Source organism: Erinaceus europaeus, chromosome 17, assembly GCF_950295315.1.
Source record: "Erinaceus europaeus chromosome 17, mEriEur2.1, whole genome shotgun sequence".
Taxonomy (NCBI): domain Eukaryota; kingdom Metazoa; phylum Chordata; class Mammalia; order Eulipotyphla; family Erinaceidae; genus Erinaceus; species Erinaceus europaeus.
In genome coordinates this window covers 3,203,474-3,225,315 of record NC_080178.1, presented here as the reverse complement: position 1 = coordinate 3,225,315, position 21,842 = coordinate 3,203,474, and the positions used below count along the sequence as shown (strand labels likewise).

The following is a 21,842-nucleotide window of genomic DNA, read 5'->3' as shown; positions in this document are numbered from 1 at the left end:
CTTATGCTGGTCCTTGCACCTTGTGCCATATGCGCTTAACCCGCTGCACTATTGTCCAGCCCCCCGTGATATATTCTTTGTGCAGGCAGAGTCCCTTCAGTAATCATGACTACAAAATTTTTTTCTTTTATTTAAAAATATCTTTTTTAAAAAACATTATTTATTTTCCCTTTTGTTGCCCTTGTTTTTGATTGTTGTTATAGTTATTGTTGCTGTCACTGATGTCACTGTTAGGACAGAGAGAAATGCAGAGAGGAGGGGAAGACAGAGGGGGGAGAAAAAGACACCTGAAGACCTGCTTCACCACCTGTGAAGCGACCCCTCTGCAAGTGGGGAGCTGGGGACTCGAACCGGGATCCTTACGCAGGTCCCTGCACTTCACACCACATGCTCTTAACCTGTTGCGCTACAGCCCGACTCCCTATTTAAAAATATCTTAAAGCGGGACGGGGTGGTAGTGCAGTGGGGTAAGCACACATGGCACGAAGCGCAAGGACCGGCATAAGGATCCCAGTTTGAGCCCCCGGCTGCCCACCTGCAGGAAGAGTCGCTTCATAGGTGGTGAAGCAGGTCTGCAGGTGTCTGTCTGTCTTTCTCGCCCCTCCCCGTCTTCCCCTCCTCTCTTGATTTCTTTCTGTCCTATCCAGAAACAACAACAGCAATAGCAACAATAAAAATAACAAACACAAGGGCAATAACAAGGGCAACAAAATGGGAAAAATGGCCTCCCGGAGCAGTGGCTTCATAGTGCAGGCACCGAGCCCCAGCAATAACCCTGGAGGCAAAAAAAAAAAAAAAAAAAAAAGGCTAGTATCTCTGTTGGTAGCCAATTAAAAAATTATTTATTTATTGTTGCCCTTGTTGTTTCTTTCCATTCTTTTAAAAATTTTATTTATTCATTCAGTATTGGATGGAGACCGAGAGGGAGTGAAACTAAGAGAGACACCCGCAGCCCTAGTCTAGCACTTGTGAAGCTTTCCCCCTGCAGGTGGGAGCCAGGACCTTGAACCTACAACCTTGAGCACTGCAATATGTGCGCCTGACCATGTGCGCCACTGCCCGGCCCCACTTCTTCTTCTTCTTTTTTTTTTTAAGATTTTAATTTATTTATTCATGAGAAATGATAGGAGAGAGAAAGAACCAGACGTCACTCTGGTCCATGTGCTGCCGGGGATTGAACTCAGGACCTCATGCTTAAGAGTCCAATGCCTTCTCCATTGCACCACCTCCCAGATCACCCGGCCCCACTTCTTTCCATTCTTTCCTTCCCCTTTCTTTTCTTTGATAAGACCCGAGAGAAATTTCGAGGGAAGGGAATGTAGAGACAGAGTTAGAGGCTGGAAGAGAGACACCTGCTGTCTTGCCTCACTGCTTATGAAGGACACCCCACAGGTGGGGACGGAGCTTCAACCTGAGCCTTTTCACATAGGGACATGTGTACCACCACCTAGTCCTTTAAGATTTCTTTGTAAAGATGTACTTTTTAATGAGAAAGAGAGAGGGGACCAGAGAGTCATTCTAGCACATTTGGTGCTAGGGACTGATCTCGGGATCCAACACTTCATCCACTGTACCACCTTCCTCACTGCAAGATTTAGTTTTTTAAAAAATATTTATTGGGAGTTGGGCGGTAGCGCAGCGGGTTAAGTGCAGGTGGCCTGAAGCGCAAGGACCGGTGTTAGGATCCTGGTTCGAGCCCCTGGCTCCCCACCTGCAGGGGAGTCACTTCACAGGTGGTGAAGCAGGTCTGCAGGTGTCTTTCTCTCCCTCTCTCTGTCTTGCCCTCCTCTCTCCATTTCTCTGTCCTATTGAACAATAATGACATCAATAATGACTACAACAATAAAAAACAACAAGGGCAACAAAAGGGAATTAAAAAATATATTTATTTTCCCTTTTGTTGCCCCTGTTGTTTTATTGTTGTAGTTATTATTGTTGTTGTCGTTGTTGCATAGGACAGAGAGAAATGGAGAGAGGAGGAGCAGACAGAGAGGAGGAGAGAAAGACAGACACCTGCAGACCTGCTTCACCACCTGTGAAGCGACTCCCCTGCAGGTGGGGAGCCAGGGGCTCGAACTGGGGTCCTTACGCCGGTCCTTGCGCTTTGCGCCACCTGCGCTTAACCCGCTGCGCTACTGCCAGGCTCCCAAGATTTAGTTTTTAATTTACTTCAGAGAGAGTGTGTATTTCACGTGAAGCAGAGAGGAAACATGCAAGCTACAGCAGTAATTTAGGACATGCAGTGCTGCGAATCAAACTGGCAACTACAAGCACGAAAGTCCGGTGCATGGGGCACCCAGTGGTGGCGCACCTGGTTGAGCGCACGTGTTACAATGCACAAAGACCCAGGTTCAAGCCCCTGGTCCTTACATGTAGGGGGTAAGGTTTACGAGCAGTAAGGCAGTTCTGCAGGTGTCTCTTGCTCTCTCTCTTCCCTTGATTTTTCCCTGTTCTATCAAATAAAACAAATAAAAATAAAAGTTCAATGATTTTACCAGTTGATCCATTTCCCCAGCCACTGAACATACAGAATTGAAAACTGGGGGCCACGTGGTGGCACACCTGGTTGAATACACATGTTACAGTGTGCAAGGACCCAGATTCAAGTGTCCGGTCCCCACCTGCAGGGGGAAAGCTTCATAAGTGGTGAAGCAGGGCTGCAGGTGTCTCATTGTCTTTCTCCCTATCACCCCCTCTCTCTCAATTTCTGTCTGTTTCTATGCAGTAAATTAAAAAAATTAAAAATAAGAATTGAAAGTTGAACTGGTGAGGAGTTGGGCGGTAGTGTGGCGGGTTAAGCACACGTGGCGCAAAGTGCAAGGACCAGCGTTAAGGATCCTGGTTTGAGCGCCGGCTCCCCACCTGCAGGGGAGTCGCTTCACAGGTGGTGAAGCACGTCTGCAGGTGTCTGTTTTTCTCTTCTCCTCTGTCTTCCTCTCCATTTCTCTCTGTTCTATCAACAATGACATCAATAACAACAATAATAACTACAACAACAATTAAAAAAAGAAAATTTAACTGGTGGGCTGAATGGTAATAATGGTTACGTGAATAACTTCCATGCCTGAGGCTCTGAGTTCCCAGGTTCATTCCCCAGCACCACCATAAGCCAGAGCTGAGCAGTGCTCTGGTAATTAATTAATTAACTCAATTGGGTAGGGGAGACCACTTGACAGTATAAGGCATGTGTGAGGTCCTTGGTCCATGTCCCATTGCACCTAGGAATGCAGCTCAGGGATAGAGCACATATCTTGCATGTAGAAGGCCCCAGTTTGATTGTGAGCACACACACACACACACACACACACGCACACACACGCACGCACGCGCACACACACACACACACACACTGGCTTGCATGGAACACTCCAGATCACTATCACTATCCTTTTCATTAATTTTTGGCACAAAATCCCACTCACACTTGGAGTCATGGGCCTGAGAGCTGGAAGTTCATTTGCTACCTGGAGTGTTCAGGGCAGCCATGCACACCAGTTGGGCCGTTAGTAGACCCCTCCACACACACACCTGGCCCCCATCGGCTCCAAACATCAACTCTCAGCTCCTGTGCCAGGGCCTTGGAAGTACACAGCTTGGGAAGGTGTCCACACTTCCGAGCTCTAGCTGAGGTGGATCCAGCTCTGTGGATTCTGGGCCTCTAGCCGAGAGGGGCTGTGCTTTCCACTTGGGATGCAGGCTTTGTGGGAAGTGGGCAGCGAGAAGCCACCAGGCTCTGCAAGGACTAAGAGGGAGAGCTGAGCTCACAGTGGATTGAGGGCGGGTGTGACGCCCCCCCTCGGGGGGGGGGTCTGCGGTCTTTCAGGGGAGAGATGGCAGATAACTTCTTCTTCTTCTAGCGTTTGCCCTTCTTCCGTAGCCAGTCAACAGCGTCAGGTTGAGCCTGATGTAAAGTTTCGAGACCTCCTTTGAATCTGGAGAGGTGGCAGTCGTTGACTATGTGGGTCATAGTCTGTCTGTAGCCGCAGGGGCAGTTCGGGTCGTCTCTGGCTCCCCGGCCATGGCCTGTTCGATAGCGATTGAGGAGGGCCCGATCATAACGTGCTAGGTCAAAGCCGGGTTGACGCTCGCAGGGGTCTGTGATGAGGTGTTTGTTCTTCACCTCAGCTGACTGCCAACTCTGTTTCCAAGAGTCTGGAACAGAGAAGTTCAGTGTAGGCGTAGGGGACCAGATTGGGTGACGAGACGTCAAGCGTTGGACAGGGTGGGCGAAGATATCCGCGTATATTGGCAGGTCCGGTCGAGCGTAGACGTGGGAAATGAACTTAGATGATGCCGCATCCCGACGAATATCTGGCGGGGCGATGTTGCTAAGAACTGGCAGCCATGGAACCGGCAGATAACTGAGTAGCCCGAACTCTGATTAAATGAAGCATTTATGTACTGACTTTCCTTGGGCACCGGTCCAGATCTGGTTTCCTAGAACCTGCAAGCCGCGGCGCAGATGGCAGGGGGCGCCAAAGGTCCATTCATCGACGCCAATAGGGGCCTCTCTCCGCTCTGCGGCCTTGCTGCAGAGAACTCGCCAGCTAGACCATCAGACATTGAGGACAGTGAGGGAGAGTCACATTCAAGAGCATCCCGGTCAGGGGTGAGAGGCCAGGGGCGCGGTGGACTGGTGTGTATGGGTAACCCCTGAACCAGGCGAGAGATTCCGAAAGACCCAGACCCCAAGCGGTGGGCTGACATCCCAGGAAAAAGGAGCCTGGGTGTGGACGTGGCCACTCCTACTCGCCCGGCTGGGACACGGGTGGGCGTGGCCATTCAGACGACAGTGAGTGTTTGGGGGCGTGATTATGTATATTAGGAGGGCGGGGCCTCCGCTGGGTCAAGTTCTCTGGGTGGGCGGGACTTATGGGCTAAATCCCATTTGGTGGGCGGGTTTAGTTTACTTACTGGGCGGGGCTTGAGGGACCAGAGACTAAGCTTGTGGATATTCCTGGGGGCGCGTCGGGGATAGGTGCAGAGGTGCGCGTCTCAGTGAGAAGGGGCAGAACCTCCATCTGGGGGCGGGGCCTGTAGGGTGGGGCCTGCGAAGTTGGATAGAAGTGACATGTCATGTCACTGAACCTGGACCGAGTGCCGGGAGGGACAGGTGGAGGTAGGTGAGGCGAAAGGGTAAAATCTGGTTGAAGTCTATGCTTTCTGGGCGCTTCTAGGCACCGCTGAGGGGTGGGGCTTATTACCTCCTGAGGGCGGGCTTTCCCCGATACTGTGGGCGGGCTGAGAACATGGGGTGGGGCAAGAGCGGGCGGAGAGTAAGAAGGCGGGGCTAGTCCGTTTTGTGGGCGGGGCCTACGGAATCTTCCGGAGCTTGTCGCTAGACCTCAGCGAGGGGGCGTGGCTCAGCGAAGCCAAACTGACAGCACCGAGGGCGGGGCCTGAGACCCAGGGGCGGGGCCTGAGACCCAGGTCTGGGCCTGGGCGGAGCCCGGCTCGACGGGGCGGGGGCTCTGCTCCAGGAGGCTGTGTGTTTAGGCCCGCACGCACGCAGCTCCGCATCTGGTGCTCATTACGGGATGACAAACAGCCGGCTCTGGGCCCCCTTACCCGCTCTAGTCCCCTCCCTCCACCGCGCCGCATTTAACTCCTTCCTGCCCTCGGGATGTTCCCGGCTTCCCCGATCGGAGGAGGAAGCACAGTTCTTCCCACACCCACAGGCGTCACCACCCCTTCCCCACCCAGGCATCACCCGTACTTCCTGAGACCCCCATGTCCCGGCCGCCCCGTGCGTGACCCCAGCTGCGGTCCTCTTGAACCTCTGCAGCGGCGCTTCGGAGGTTAAGCTCGTGCAAAAATCTAGCGGGGTGTGTGTGGGGGGGCGTCTGGTTTGAGTTAGGGGAACGTGGGGGTAGGGGGAGGCGTGGGTTCCAAACTCGACCCTGCCTCTCCTGGTCCCCTGGGGCCCAACTCTAGCCCAGCCCCAGCCTCTGGGGCCTGAGCGTGGCATTGGGTCGGGAAGGGGCCGTGGGGCCCTTCTCCTCTCCGGCCCGGGTGGTCAGTGGCGCTTCTGCACATCCTAATTAGAGGCCCCATGGAGACTGCAACTGAAAAATTACAGAGGCGCAGGGGACCACCCCGCCCCCGCCCAGACCAGCTTCTCCTCCTCTCCAGGCAGGGAGCCCAGCAGCTGCAGCTCGCTGACCCCCAGGCCGCGGGGTCCTCCTTCCCTTCATGGGGCGCCTCGATTGTGAACCTGGACTCTCATTAAAGCCGGGTCTCTTATCCAAGTACCCCACTCGGAGAGGGGTGACACAGGGGAAGAGAAAGCCTTGCACGCGATGCTTCCCACCAGGATGAATGTGCGCTCTCTCTTACGGGGTGCCCTGCTCCCCTCTCAGCCTGCCAGACTGGGACCCCAACTTCCTCCTCCCAAGAACAAGAGGATCCTTCCAGAACACCCACAACTAGAGGAGAGGCAGCATCGTAGGGTGTGACCCTGACCTACAGCCTGTGGGGACAGGAAGGGAAACCCCAAAGAAAGTGAGCTCTCCTTGCTTTTCCAGAACCATCGAGCCCAGAGCTTACCTGTAACTAAGACACACACAAACACACCAACCCCAATATGGCTCCAGTTCAGGAGGAAAACCTCATTCCAGAACCTTCCCCAGATTCAGCCCCACCTTCTTGAAGTTTTGGTAAATAGAGAAACAAACATGAAATTCTCCCCATGCCAAACCTCCCCCTCCCTGGCTCACTGTGCAACCTTGAGCAAGGCTATACCATCTCTGGCCTCCTGCTTCCCCAATATCTCCTTTAAGGGATCTTACCTTGTTTCCTCAGGGACCCAGACAAGCTTCTCTTATCTATTTATTTTTTGCCCTGTATCTTCCCCAGCCACCACCATCATCCCCACCCCAGGCACCAGTGGGGGCAAGGAGCTTTGGGTGAGGTTGACACCTCTTTATTGGAGAAGACCCTAGCACCCACCCCCTGAGATCTTGGGGGCCTCTCCTCTGTTGTGGATGCTGGGCCAGACAGCAGAGTTCCCACAAGTCATATCTGGTGGCTGACCAGCAGAGGAGCCTGGCTGGCCCTGGGGGAACAGGACACCCTCTGTCCAGCTGGGCAGCCCCCATGGGTCCCTGGTGCAGCCTGGCTTGTGTCCAATGCACACCCCTCTCCTCCACACTGCTGAAGGAGGCTGCACGTCATCACACGCTGGTTCTGCAGGTCTGCACCCCTGTGAGGCTGCCCCTGTGGGGTGTGGGGTCCGTGGGGCCCTTGCTGCCCGCCTGCGTGACCCAGCGGTAGCAGTCAGTGACGCGCTTGTTCGGGGCATGGGGGCCGCAGCGGGTGCAGTACACGATGCCCAGCGCCAGCAGAACCACCAAGAAGATGCACGTTGGCACAAGGAGTGCCACCAGTAGCCACCGGTCATCTCTCCGGCTGCGGCCAGCCAGGCTGGCCTCGCCCAGGGCCGTGGGGGCTGCTGTGGGGACCACTGTGGGGGCTTCTGGGGTCAGCTGCCTAGGGGCTAGCGTGGGATCTGCGGCTCGGGGATGGGAGTGAGTGGTCCTGATGGGTGAGGTCTGGTTAGTGGGGCTTTGAGAGGACAAGGGGTTGGGGGATGCTGGAGACTGGGTGGCAGCAGGCACGGAGACCTCATGTCCAGAGGGTGCTGGGAATGTGGAGGTCGTGGTCAGTGGAGGCTGGGCAGTTGAGGACAGGGGAATGTGGGGGGCCCAGGCTTGGATGACTGGGTCCTCTGGCTCCGTGGGGGGCTGGTGGGCATTGGCAGTGGTGACTAGAGGGGTGTGGTTAGCTGGGATTGGAGGCAAATTGGGGGTGAACTGGGTTCTAGCCATGTGGGTGTCTGAGGACATGGGGGAATGGTGGGCAGGGGGCCGGCTAGGAGATTTGGTTGAGATTAGGGGGCTCTGGTGGGAGGAGGACAGATCCAGAGAGCTAGGGGCCTGGTGGATAGGGGGCACCACCATGGTGGGGAGCTTGGAAGTCTGGTGGGCAGGAGCCAGGGGGGGGCCTGTGGCTGAGATGACAATGGGCTGGTGGGCAGAATGCAAGGCTGGGTGACGGGCAGGGACTCTGGGGGTCCGGTGGACAGGAGCCAGGGGGGGCCCTGTGGCTGAGATGACAATGGGATGGTGGGCAGAAGGCAAGGCTGGGTGACGGGCAGGGACTCTGGGGGTCCAGTGGGAAGGGAGCAAGGGTGGATGTGTGGCCAGAGCCACAGCAGGCCTGGTGACAGAAAGTACTTCGGAGTGGTAGGGTCCCCTGGGGGGACTGAGTGGGGATGGTCCTGTGGGGTCCAGGTGGGACATCAGCAGCTCTCTGTCCTCAGAGAAACCAGGTCTGGAGGCCAGGCCAAAGTCCGACGTCTGTGAGCCATCCATCCACGGGATCCCAGGCCCCTCTGTCCAGCTGGGGGCATAGTTCTCCCAGGACTCCTCCTCTTCCTCCTCCTCCTCCTCCTCCTTCTCCTCCTGTTCCTCGTCCTCCTCATTCTCCTCCTCCTCCAGGCCCTGAGAAGCCCGGGAGCCTGTGGCCCCTGCAGGGCTGCAGCTGATACCGTCCGCCTCCAGCTCATGGCCCTCGCTGCAGTAGCATTCAAAGCCGCCAATGTAGTTGACACACATCTGCTGGCACACACCAGGGATGCGACACTCGTCTGTATCCACGCAGTGGTGCGGGTCATCCTCAGCTGGCCGGAAGCCTAGGCGGCAGTGGCAACGGTAGCCCAGGGGCCCACCGGGCTCACACTGCTGCTCACATGGGGCCTGGGCACAGGGGTCCTGGCAGCTGCGCCCGTCCGCCGCCAGCCGGAAGCCCTCAGCACAGCGGCAGGACAGGAGGCCGCCCGGCTCCTCCACACACTCGTGCTCACAGCCCCCGTTGTTGTGGTCACAGCTGGTGGGTGGACACAGCGGTCCAGCCCGAGACCAGACTACACTGCCGTCGGGCTGCTTCATGCAGAGCAGAGAGGCCTCGCTGCCCACGCTGCAGGGCACGGCTGCCACTGAGCCAAAGGGCAGCCACTCCAGGCGGGTGGAGACCAGGTGGAAAGGCGTGGTGTAGACAGCAGGGCCGGCTTGGCCTTCCTCCTCGGGCAGCGCCGGGCAGGAGCCCTCAAAGCCAAACTGGCACAGGTAGCCATCCACGGCCAGTGTGCAGGAGCCCTCCACCCAGCGGTGTGTGCCGACGGCCTCTAAGGCGGCACAGCGCTGGGCTGGGCAGGGGGCACCGGTAGCCGGCTGGGCCCAGTTGGTGAAGGCGGTGTCCTGGTCCCCCGTGGTCCAGGTGAAGCCGCGCAGCGGGCGCTGGGGCTGGCACTGGCGGGGCTGGCGTTGCAGCCCAATCCACAGCAGCCCACCGGCTGGGTTGCCTTCCACCAGGCTGTCCACTTGCCGGGCCTCCTCCGGGGTCCGAGGGGTGGCCAGGTCGCCCCCCAGCTCCCGACAGGCCCGCCAGGCGTCCAAGAAGGTGCGGCGCCGTGGGAAGAGAGCGTAGCAGCGGCCGAGGCCGCAGGTGGCCCGGGGCTCGGCGGCCCAGGGGGCCTGGCCCAGCGCGGGCACCGAGGCTGCCCAGGCCAGCAGCAGACGCAGCAGCATTGCGACGCCCCCCGACTGGCCCGGGCCCGGCCAGCAGCGGCTCTTGACAGGGGGAGGGCCCCGGCCTCTGGCAGGCGGGCCGGGGGCGGGTCCAGCCCGGCTCAGGCCTTGTAAGGAGCGGGCTGGGGCCCGGGCCAGCTCCCTGCTCCCGCTCCCCGGGGGCTGGGGAGCAGGAAGCAGGCGGGTGGAGAGCAGGGGTGGGGGCGCCTGGGAGGGCAGGGGGCTGGGCCGACCCTCGGACACTAGGGGGATGGGCGGGGCCTCTGGGCGGCGGGGGAGGTCACAGCCCAGACTCTGGGTGACCCAGATCTGGACACGACCTCATCTAACGTCATGCATGTGGAAACGTGCACCGCGAGGGCGGGGGTGTGCGCCGCTGCCCCCGCGATGTCCCCAAAGGCCCTGGGCGCACTCACACGTGTGTCCCTGCCTAGTGAGGTCGCCCCATGGCGATCCTGGACGAGAACTCCCTGCTCACACCGCTTCTACCCTCACCCGTTCACCTCGTGCCTCGACCTCCCCCACGAGCTAAGTTTCCAGCCCCAGCTGAGCCCAGCTTGGGGCCCGCGGCGCACCCTCCCACCACCTCGGCTCAGCTTGGGGCCCTGGGAACCTGGGCTGACAGGGAGAGGGGCGGCCCCCAAACAGGAAATGCTTCTCTGGGCTCCTGCTGGCGGGGGAGGGGCTGGGCAGGGGCTGGCTGCAGGCCGAGAGGGGGTGCTGGCCTGGAGGGGGGTCCGGGAGGCTGTGTGTAGGCTCTGCGCACTTCAGGGTGTGTGTGTGTGTGTGTGTGTGTCACAGGCGTCACCCATGTGGAACCCTCCCAGCCCCCAGGGCCCCCTCCCCATCCCTTCTTTGGGCCTCTGGGGGACCTGAGTCCTTGGCTGTCTGCTTAACCCTTGCACTCCCACTGCACTTTAAGCAACATTTGGGTGGGTAGGATGGAAGCTGGGGGTGTAGAGGGGACCTAGAGCAGAGATTCTGATCCTTGAGTGCATTGCCCTGCTCCAGATACCCATCCCCTCCCCCTCCTCTCTGCTGTGTGACTGTGGGGAAGTCGCTGACCCTCTCTGGTCTCCAAGGTATTAGGTCGAGGGGCTGGCCCAGCTAGGCTGTTGCACCTCTATGCTCAGCACTTGCGAATATGCTTTGTCAGCTGCAGGGTTTTTGAACAAGTATGGGGTCTGTGTGTGTGTGTGTGTGTGTGTGTGTGTGTGTTGGGGGTGGGCGTGATGGCTTGGCTCACCTTCCCAGGCCAGACCAGGCCTGTAGGCAGCGTGCCCAGCCCCCCAGGAGCGGGGCCTGGCAAGCGCTTGCTCCGTGCCTGGAGGCTGGGTCCTTCCAGGGCTCTGTCTGTGAAACACCGAGGACAATCCCCCTTCTCCTGAGAGGGAGCTCAGTCCTTCCACTGGCTTTGGCTCAAAACCTTGAGGTCATCCCTGCTGTTCTTTCTCCCACAGCCCAGAGACCCGCCTTCACCATCCCTGCAGCCCGCAGGTTTCCCCCCCACCCCCCGCCCCGCCCCCTTAGATCATTTTCATGAATATTTGTTTTTATTGATGGAGAGGCTGACAGAGCACCACTCTGGCACCTGTGGTGCAGTGCTGGGGGTGAAACCCAAGCCCCTCCCCACTTTCCTCAGGCCTCCAGGCTTTAAAGACCTGTCGCCAAGTCTCCTTCCCCGCCCACATCCCTCTCCCTCTGCTCCAGCTACCATGACTTCCTGCCTTAAAGTCACTCAAGTCCACCTTAGGCTGGCCTTTGCAGTGGCTGTTCCCCACCTGGAACTCCCGTCCTGTGACATCCCAGCACAGTACCTGCTCACACTGTGGGGCTCAGCTCCAGCGTCCCTGCCACCCCTCTCTGTATTTGACTCCACTTCACTGTCTACCATGGGCTAGGCTTGCTTCTTGGCTTGAGCCCCCCAGCTCCCCCAAAGCTGGGATTTAACGGTTCCAATTTGGTTAAGGGCTGGAGTGTGGCTCTGGGGAGGGATGTGCTAGACTGAGTAAGAGATTTAGCGCTAGAATACAGTGGTTCTGCAAGACTTTCCTGCCCAAAAGGGCACCGAGGGTCCTAGGTTCAGTCCCCAGCACCACCATAAGCCAGAGCTGAGCAGTGCACTCATGGGGTGTGTGTATAGGGGTGAGGGACATTGGTTACTAGTGTGCCTGGCTTCTAGCTGGGTGCCACGGCTCCCCTCTGGTTGACATTGACAACAGGCGGGTCCCCAGGGCCGCTGTGCTGCAGGATAGGCAGGGTTATCTTCTGTTTCTTGCTCCCTGCTGCCTCCCACCCCCAAGCTGTGCATGTGGCTTTGGCAGTTGAATGATGGGGCCCAGATGTATGGTGAGCCTGACACAGAGTCACTCACCCAGCCTTCCCCAGAAGACCCTGGGCATTTCAGAGCCTTGTTGTGGGTGGGAACACGGAGGCCCAGGGAGCGTCTGAGCAAGGTGGCAGCAGGGATGGGTCAGGACCTCTGGCCTCCTGACTCGGACCCCAGTCCCCAAGTGGCTGCAGCACCCTGAAGGGTCCTTTGAGCAGAGTCTGAGAGAGGGGTATGAGCTCAAGACATGAGGGCACCTTGCCCTGCAGGAGACACTGGGTTCAGTGCCTGGCACCACATAGGAGAACCATGGGTGGTACTTTGTGGAGCTCCGTGGACGTTGCAGTATCTTCCTCTCTCACAACCCCCCCCCCAATATGAAATTGACCTGGGAGGAGCTTCTCTATGGTGGGGTGGTGCATATGTGAGTCCATTCATTAAAGAGAAATGTAAGGGACCAGGTGACAGCACGCTGGGTTGTGTGCACATATTACAGGGCACATGGACCTGGGTTCAAGCGCCTGGTCCTCAGCTACAGGGGGGAAGCTTCACAAGTGAAGCAGGGCTGCAGGCTACAGGCTCTGTGTCTCTCTTCCTCTCTATGTCCCCTTCCTTACTCAACTTCTCTCCGTCCTATCAAATAAACAAGTAGAGTTTCAAAAAATAGAGAGAGAAAGGTGGAGGGGGGGGTCAGGTACGGTGCAGATAGAGGTTCAGGTAGCACAGCTGCCCCATCTGGGCCTGGAGCCAGGAGCATGGAGAGGGGCAACATCAGGGAGGGAAAGCAGTGTGGCTAGCAAGGTAGTGGAGTGGCCCCCAGAAGCCTGGGCCTCCATCACAGGGGCCTGAGGGTAAAGGGGGGACAGGGGACCAGGGACCAGCTAAGAGGTTGTTGCAATCATCTGGGCAAAGGGAGGGAGTTGGCAGGAGAGCTGGGCAGCAGGGCGGGCCGGGCTGGGGGAGGCAGCCTCTGGAGGCTTGTAGGGGCGGGCTGGAGCCCCATCCAAGGGTGTGGCGGGCCCAGTCATGCTCCGGGCAGTGGCCAGTGCCGGGACGTTTGAGGGGAGGCCTGTCTGGAGAGTGGGAGGGTCAGTTCTGAGGTCAGGACCGTGGCCTCAGTCAGGGTGAGGGCTTGGGAAGGGAGGCAAAAGCAAGAGGGTCAAAGGCCAACGTCCAGATGGTATGAGTGGGCCTCCTTGCAAGTGGATAGGAGTCGGGACTGGGGTGTAGGAAGGCAGCACTGACCTTCAAGGCTAAGGGTCTGGCAGGTAGAATGAGGGTGCCGCTTGGGTGGGAGAGACGGGGTTGAGACTGCCGAAGAATGAACTCCCTGTGTGAGGGAGGGCACAGAGGAGGTGGCTGAGGCATCTGTTCCTGCCTCTCCAGACATCCAGACTCACCTTGGTCTCCATAGTGCAGAGGCAACATTGACTGTACTTGCAACAAATGCTTAAAAGATGGGTGAGGGAGTCGGGCGGTAGCGCAGCGGGTTAAGCGCACGTGGCGCAAAGCCCAAGGACCTGCGTAAGGATCCCGGTTGGAGCTCCCAGCTCCCCACCTACAGGGGAGTCACTTCACTGGCAGTGAAGCAGGTCTGCAGGTGTCTGTCTGTCTTTCTCTTCCTCTCTCTGTCTTCCCCTCCTCTCTCCATTTCTCTCTGTCCTAACCACCAACAACGAGACATCAATAACAAAAAAAAAAAAAAAAAACAAGGGCAACAAAAGGAAATAAATATTAAAAAAAAAGATGGGTGAGTGATGGGGAAATGGATGGGTGGGTTGGTGGATGGATGCTAGATGGATGGATGGATGGATGGATGGATGGATACAGGGATGGATGCTAGATGAATGGATGGATGGATGGATACAGGGATGGATGGATGGATGGATGGATGGATGGATGGATGCTAGATGAATGGATGGATGGATGGATGGATACAGGGATGGATGGATGGATGGATGGATGGATGGATACAGGGATGGATGGATGGATGGATGGATACAGGGATGGATGGATGGATGGATGGATGGATGGATGGATGGATGGATGGATAGATGGATGGAGAATGATTGCCTCCAAGCATGGAAGGTGGGAAAGACGAGAGACAGATTCGTGGATGCACTAGTATGGATGGAAGAGAAGGGTGGATGGAGGGAGAGAGGATGGTTACATGGGGGCAGGCAGAGCAGTGGCACACGTGGTTAAGCGCACATACCACTTAAGCACAAAGTTCTGCAAGGATCCGAGTTTGAGCCTCTGGCTCCCCCCCCCACAGGGGGTGAACTTGACAAACAATGAAGCAGGTCTTCAGGTGTCTGTCATTCTCTCTCCGTCCCTTCTCAATTTCTTTCTATCTTATCCAATAAAATGGGGGGGGGTGTCAGGAGCAGTGGTTTATAGTGCTTCTCTCCCTCTGTGACTCCCCCATTCCTCTCAATTTCTCTGTCTTATCCAATCAAATGGCGGGGGGGGGATGGCCTCCAGGAGCAGTGGATTCCTAGTGCTGGCACTGAGCCCCAGTGATGACCCTGGAGGCAAAAAACAATGGTTGCATATATGGAAGGACGGATGGATGAGAGACAGACGCATGGACAAATTTATGGATGCGCATGTATGGGTAGATCAATGGATGGATGGATGGATGGATGGATGGATGGATGGATGGATGGATGGGTGGGTGGGTGGTTACATCAATGACTGGATAAAATGTGGAGGGTGGTGGTCTGGGAGGTGGCGCAGTGGATAAGGCAACAGACTCTCAAGTATGAGGTCTTGACTTCAATCCCTGGCAGCACATGTACCAGAGTGATGTCTGGTTCTTTCTCTCTCTCCTATCTTTCTCATTAATAAATAAATAAAATATATTTTTTTTAATGTGAAGGAGGAAGGATGGCGAGATGGACAGGTCCATGGGTGGAAACATGCACCAATGGATGTGTGGATGGGTCAATGCACCCAGGAAGCTACTGTGTGGTTAGTTATGACAATGCTGGAGGGTTGGGTGGACAGGGGGGAGGATGGATGTAAGAATGAGTAACTGGACAGACAGACAGCCAGCGAAGCAGACAGGAGGGTGAAGAGTACATGCACAGATGCGTGGCTGGTTGCAGATGTTTGGAAGAAATGGAGGCCCCAGGAGTCAGGTGGTGGCGCAGCGGGTTAAGCGCACGTGGCGCCAAGCGCAAGGACCCGCATAAGGATCCTGGTTCGAGCCCCCGGCTCCCCACCTGCAGGGGAGTCGCTTCACAGGTGGTGAAGCAGGTCTGCAAGTGTCTGTCTTTCTCTCCCCCTCTCTGTCTTCCCCTCCTCTCTCTTATTTCTCTCTGTCCTATCCAACAACAATGACATCAGTAACCACAACAATGTTAAACAACAAGGGCAACAAAAGGGAAAATAAATAAATAAATAAATAAAAAAGAAATGGAGGCCTTGGTTGGTAGCTGAGAGCTGAGTGGCGGGTTCTGAATGTCGCCAGGGTCTGTGAGGAACAGCTCCGGAGGATGCGCAGGCCGGGCAGCTGCTGGCAGGAGCGTCCTGTGTGTGGTCCTGTCTGCTTCCTTCCTCCCTCGGAGGCTGAGTTTTCCTCCATGGCTGGGTCTTAACAGCCCAGGACACCAGGAGCAGGGCACAGCAGAGGCCCAGAGCTGGTTTCCAATCTCTGCTCATGGCCCATGTGGGAAGAACCTCCCTCAAAGTAGCCTGGAAAAAGAGGCCCTGGCGGTCTGGGAGGTGGCACAGTGGATAAAGCATCAGACTCTCAAGCATGACGTCCTGAGTTTAATCCCCAGCAGCACATGTACCAGAGTGAAGTCTAGTTACTTTTCTCTCCTCCTTACTCATTAATAAATAAATTAAATATTAATAAAAAAAAGGAAGAGGCCCTCTGGCCTGGGAGGTGTTGTAGTGGATAAAGTCTTGGTCTTTCAAGACTGAAGTCCAGAGTTTAATCTCATTATGACATGTACCAGAGCAGTGCACTGCTTCTGTCTTTCTTCTTCTTCTTCTTTTTTAAAATTTCTTCTAATTGGTTTTTCCTTTTAAATATTTATTTGTATATTTATTTATGAGAGGTATAGGAAGAGAGAGAAAGGACCAGACATCACTCTGGTACATGTGCTGCTGGGGATGGAACTCAGGACCTCATGCTTGAGAGTCCAACCCTTTATCCACTGTGCCACCTCCCAGACCACCTGTCTTTCTTTTTAACTTTTTAATTATTTTTTATTATCTTTATTTATTGGGTAGAGACAGCCAGAAATCAAGAGGGAAGGGGGTGATAGAGAGAGAGAGAGAGAGACACCTACAGCCCTGCTTCACCACTTGCAAAGCTTTCCCCCTGCTGGTGGTAGCCAGGTGCTCAAACCCAGGTCCTTTCATATTGTAAAATGTGTGCTCAATTTTATAGAAAGTTTTATTTATTATTTATTCCCTTTTGTTGCCCTTGTTGTTTTATTGTTGTTGTTACTGATGTCGTCGTTGTTGGATAGGACAGAGAGAAATGGAGATAGGAGGGAAAGACAGACACTTGCAGACCTGCTTCACCGCTTGTGAAGCGACCCCCTGCAGGTGGGGAGCCAGGGGTTTTAACCGGGATCCTTAAGCCGGATCCTTGTGCTTTGCACCACGTGCGCTTAACCCGCTGTGCTACTGCCCGACTTCCTTTATTTTATTTATTTATTTATTTATTATTTTTATTTTTTTTAATTTTTAAAAAATATTTTATTTTATTTATTTATTCCCTTTTGTTGCCCTTGTTGTTTTATTGTTGTAGTTATTATTGTCGTCGGTGTTGGATAGGACAGAGAGAAACGGAGAGAGGAGGGGAAGACAGAGAGGGGGAGAGAAAGACAGACACCTGCAGACCTGCTTCACCGCCTGTGAAGCGACTCCCCTGCAGGTGGGGAGCCGGGGTTCGAACCGGGATCCTTATGCCGGTCCTTGTGCTTTGCGCCACCTGCGCTTAACCCGCTGCGCTACAGCCCGACTCCCTATTTTATTTTTTAAAGTTCTTTTTCTAAATAAATATTTTAAACTTTTATTTATTTATTTATTATTGGATAAAAACAGAGAGAGATTGAGAGGGGGGAGATAGAGAGGGAAAGAGACATAGAGACACCTGCAGCCCTGTTTCACCACTCGTGAAGCTTTCTCCCTACAGGTGGGGACAAGGGGCTTGAACCTGGATCCTTGCACACTGTAATGTGAGTGTTTAACCAGGGGAGCCACCGCCTGGCCCCCTGCTTCTGTCTCTCTCTTTTCCCTCTCATTAATAAATCTTTAAAAAATAGATTTCATTTTTATTGTATTTTAATGAGAGAGATACAGGAGAGAGAGAGAGAGAGAAATGGAGATGCCAGAGCCCTGAGCCCTGCTCAGCTTTGGCTGATGGTGGTACAGGGGATCTTCCATGAGACCTTGAAGCCTCAGGCAAGAAAGTCCTTTAAAAAACCATTATAATGAACCCCAGCCCTAAATAAATCACTTTTGAAAAAGAAAGAAAGAAAGAGAAAAGAGAAGCTCACTTCCCAGAAGATTCCTTTTCCTCCAGCCACTAGGACAAGCCTGAGGGCTGGGGGTTTTGGACACAATGCGCCACCCCCCATGGGGGTGAGGGTGAGCCCCACCCACTAAGCCCCAAGAGGCTCTAGTGGAACAGCAGTGTGTGTGGAGGGGTCACATGTGATGGGGGGCGTCCCCCTCAGCCGTCCTGGAGAGCCTTGGCTGACAGGCCAGCTGAGCCAGCACATCGCTCTGTGTATAAATCACAATCTTCCCTGCTTTTTCTTCTTTTTTTTGCCCTCTCCCCACCCCTCACCCCCATTTCTCAGCTCTTCCCAAACCACCCCAGCCTTGCCTGCTGTCTCAAGGAAAGGACTGGTGGGCAGTGGCTCCAGGTTTTAGGTGGTAGCCACGGGTGGGTGGGGGGGTCCCTGGACTGGGGGGTGGGGAAGCAATGGCAGCCCCACCCCACCCCACGTGCTGGGGGGGGACCGCACCCCTGAGTGCTTCTGGAAGGGAGAGTCCCACAGGAAGGAGGTGGTGTCAGCACTGGACAGGGTGAGAGAGTCTGGGGTTGGGGTCCCGAAAGAAAGGGTGATGTCTGGGCAGAGGACAGAGGCTGTGTGGATTCCTAGGTGAGTACCTGGGTGTCAGGTCCATCCCAGCCCTGACCCCTGCACACCTGTGCCCGCAGCTGTGACACATGACTATCCCTGATTGCCCAACTTAGGCCCAGCTGGGGCCTCGGTTCCTCTCCCAGTGGACGCCTGGCTGAAACATCTGGCCACATCTGGCCATAGGGCAGGGAGCCCTGGAGGCCTGGTCAGAGCCAGAAGGGTACAGCTGTCTCCCACCGTAAGGGGACCAGAGAGGGACAGGCTTGCCCTGGGCTGCTCAGAAGAGCCAGAAGGAATCCCAGGTCAGGTGGGGGGGGCTGTCCCCACTACCTCCAGGCCCTTTGGCCGTGAGGATCATGGAGGCCCCAAGGGCCTGGCTGTGCCCTAGGGAAGTCCTGGCTGGTCTTTCTGGGCTCACTGGTCCCTTATCTGCACCAGGGGGGCCTGGGAGAGTGGACTCCCCATGGAGGCCTGCCCCATGGGGTAACTGGCTCACCCCAGTTGACTGAGTTAGTCTCTGTGTTGATGCATTCTGTTTTGGGGACCCCTACCCCGCAGCAAACCAGGATGGCGGATCACCACACTGTTGCTGAGGATGTCCTCTTTCCTCAGCGTCCTCTGGCTCTTAGCCCAGGCTTAGCCTCCCCCTCTCCACCCGCCCGCCTGGCCTTCTGGAACTTTCCCCTTTCTTCCTGTCCTGAGTTCTCTTTTTCCTGCCCCCTCACTGTCCCCAGGGACCTCAAGGGTCCAGAGTCTCTCTCTTCCTCTCCGTCAGGCATCCTTACACTCCTGTGACTGGGAGGCTGTTTCTCTCTCCAGATGTGTCACCTTTCTGGTTTCTGGAAGCTGTCCCCTGCCCACTTCCATGGCTCTTGGCCCCTGGTGTCACCCTTCTGCTTCCCAGTTCCAGTCCCAGGTTGCCGCCCACCACCTTCCGGGGTGGTCCAGTCCCCCACCTTCCCCTCCCCCCAGTGCACCCCCACGTGGGGAGCTGGCTGGGGTGGGAGCCAGCCCTGGGGCTGCGACAGGGTGGGAAGGGGAACCCAAGCAGACAGTGGTATTTATGTTAGGACTTCAAAGGGGAGCAGAGGCTGAGGGGGTGCTGTGGGGGCTGCAGGCCGAAGTCAGGGGGAGGCCAGCGCAGGCCCTGCCCCTGTGTGGGTCTCCTTGGTGACACACACCTCCCCCTGGGACACTGAGCAGAGACAGGACGGACTGTTTTGGCATACAGCATTCCCAGAAAGGCACTTCCGGTGCCCCTGCCCATCCTTTCTGCCCGTGGGCCCCAGAGGGTGGGGTTCAGGGAGGAAAGGAGGGTTCCCACAGCAGGAAGTCTCCCTGGAGCGGCCTGGCAGCGCAGGGGGGGCTGGGCCCTGTCTTGTGCAGGGTCCAAGGTGAGGGGACATATCCTGGGGCCTCTAGGTGCCCTTGGGCTGCCTGCTCAGGACTGACCCAGACCAAAGGGCCTGAAGATCACCCCACCCCTGTCCCCCTACCCCACCTCTCCCCTGCTAGAGACACCCAGCTGCAAGGCGGGGTTGATTGTGTCATTCAGTGGCTCAATTCAGCTCCAGCTTCTGGGGGAGCGGGTGACCCAGGGAGACCCCTTCAGGCAGGCCCCAGCCCCTCAAGAAGCCTATCCCACGCTAGCCCTGCTCTAGTCCCAAGCTCCTCTACTCTGAATTCTGCCCAGATCCCCAAAGCCCCAGCTCCAAGGCCAACACCCCCCCACCCCAAGCCAGCCCCCCACCCCCACCCCAGGCGCTGGCTGCTTCGGTGAATCACCAAGGCTGGAATCTGATGAGCTCAGCCACCCCGCCCAAGGCTGCTCCCCTGCTGGCCCAAGGGTCACCACACCCTGGGGGTCTTGTCAGCACTCAAAGCCACCCGTCCAACCTCACCCCCAGGGTCCAAGTGGGGTGGATAGCTGAGTGGTGGCAGTGACTGGCCAGGGCTGGGGGCATGTTAATCAGGCTTGGGCTTCTGCTGCTGTGTGTGTCTGCAGTGTCCCTGTCTCCTGTTTCTCCATGTGTGTTGATCCTTGGGTGTCTCTGGGGGGTCTCTGTTTTCCTCTGGGGGTCTCTGTGTGTCTCTCTGTCCCTGTGCGTCTATCTGTCTTTGTGTCTGTCCAAGCAGGCCTGGAAGGAGGCAGCCTGTAGGCTGACTCTGAGAAGGGACGTGCAGTAAAGTCTGCTCCAGTCCCAAAGTCCCCAAGTCCCCAGCACCACGTCATCTCCAACTCCGTGTCAGCCTGTCCCTGAGTGTGTGTGTGTGTGTGTGTGTGTGCGCGCGTGCGGGGGTAGGTGGGGGGGTGTTGGCACTGCAGGGAGAGGGCGGGTGTTGAGGGAGAGACTGGGAGTTGGCACACTCAGAGGCTGCTGGGGGAGGGGCCATGTGAGTCTCTGTGTCCCTTCCTGGGTGCAGGATGGGCTGACACTGTCAGGGTGTCACACTCTGGGTGTTCCTGTGAAGTCTGGGGTGCTGAGGTGTTAGGTTTTAGTGCCTGAGTGTGTCAGGCTGGGGGTGGCGGTGTTGCACGTGCTGTGTGCCAATGTGAAGATGTGGCATGGACGAATCAGGCTGCCCAGCCATCTGTGTTGGAAGTCTCAATGTCCACTGTCCTCCTCCTCTACAGGTCCTCTCTCATTCCCCTACTCCATCGCCTGACGCCCTGCGTGGGCCTGGCTTGCAGGGGTTGTGGGCGGAGTGGGACCCCTTCACCACCCACTTTTTCCACTTCCGTTCACAGGATCCTGATTGGCAGGATGGTCCCCTCTCCCTTGCACAGGAGCTTCCTCCTGGTCTCAGGAGAGGCGCGTCTGTGGGTGACCTCAGGAGTAGGACTCAGTCTGGGCTCCGGACACAGGGTGTGCTCGCCCCCTGGTGGCAGCGCTGAAGAATGCCCTCCCTGACTGTGGGCCGGGCCTCTGGGTCACCCTGGCCTGGCTGCTCGCTAAGTGCCCATTCCCTGTCAGGCATTGTTCTGAAAGCCTGAGGTTTAGCCGGGAATAAGGCCAAGTTGGCTCCCGCCGTCTGGCGAGGAAGACAGACAATAAACAAGCTCACACTCAGAGCTTGGTGCACCTCGAGGTGAGAAAGAACAGCCTTCCCAAGTGAGGAAGTGACTTGTTTGCTGCCCTGAAGGTCAGGGTTCCAGCCCTGGGGTGGGGTAGGGCACCCCTCAGAGCTCTGAATTCTCTCAGGGGCCAAGGGAGGAAGCCAGGAGGCTTTGGAACTCACGCACAGTAGCCTCTCTCTGTCCAGATGATGCCTGTGTCCCTGGGGGGGGGGAGGGGGAGGGTGCTTAGTGTTTAGTTGCTGGAGACACAACAACAGAATGTTGCTTGAAAAGACATGTGAGTGAATCCTTTAAAGAAATTAACTTGGGGAGGCCAGGCGGTAGCGCAGTGGCTTGAGCGCACATAGCGCGAAGCACAAGGACCAGCACGAAGATCCCGGTTCGAGCCCCTGGCTCCCCTCACCCGTGGGGGGCGGTCACTTCACAGGCAGTGAAACAGCTCTGCAGGTGTCCATTTTTCTCTATTCCTCTTTTCTCCCCTCGTCTCTCGATTTCTCTCTGTCCTATCCAACAACAGCAACAACAATAAAAACAAGGGCAACAAAAAAGGGAAAAATGGCCTCCAGGAGGGTGGATTTGTGGTACAGGCACTGAGCCCCAGCAATAACCCCCTGGAGGCAAAAAAAATGGACTTAGGGGCCAGGTGGTGGTGCACCCATTAAGTGCACATACTACTAAGCACAAGGACTTGCACAAGGACCCAGGTTCGAACCCAAGTTCCCCACTTGCAG

The 21,842-nt window shown here is 56.5% G+C and overlaps 1 protein-coding gene across 1 annotated transcript; it reads right to left on the bottom strand.

Moving 5' to 3' along the window:
• Nucleotides 1-6,896: 6,896 nt before the first annotated feature.
• Nucleotides 6,897-9,634, bottom strand: CD248 (CD248 molecule). Its single transcript, XM_007518766.3, has one exon. It carries the CDS (start codon nucleotides 9,585-9,587, stop codon nucleotides 7,173-7,175), a length of 2,415 nt encoding a protein of 804 aa, XP_007518828.1. The 5' UTR covers nucleotides 9,588-9,634; the 3' UTR covers nucleotides 6,897-7,172.
• Nucleotides 9,635-21,842: the final 12,208 nt, after the last annotated feature.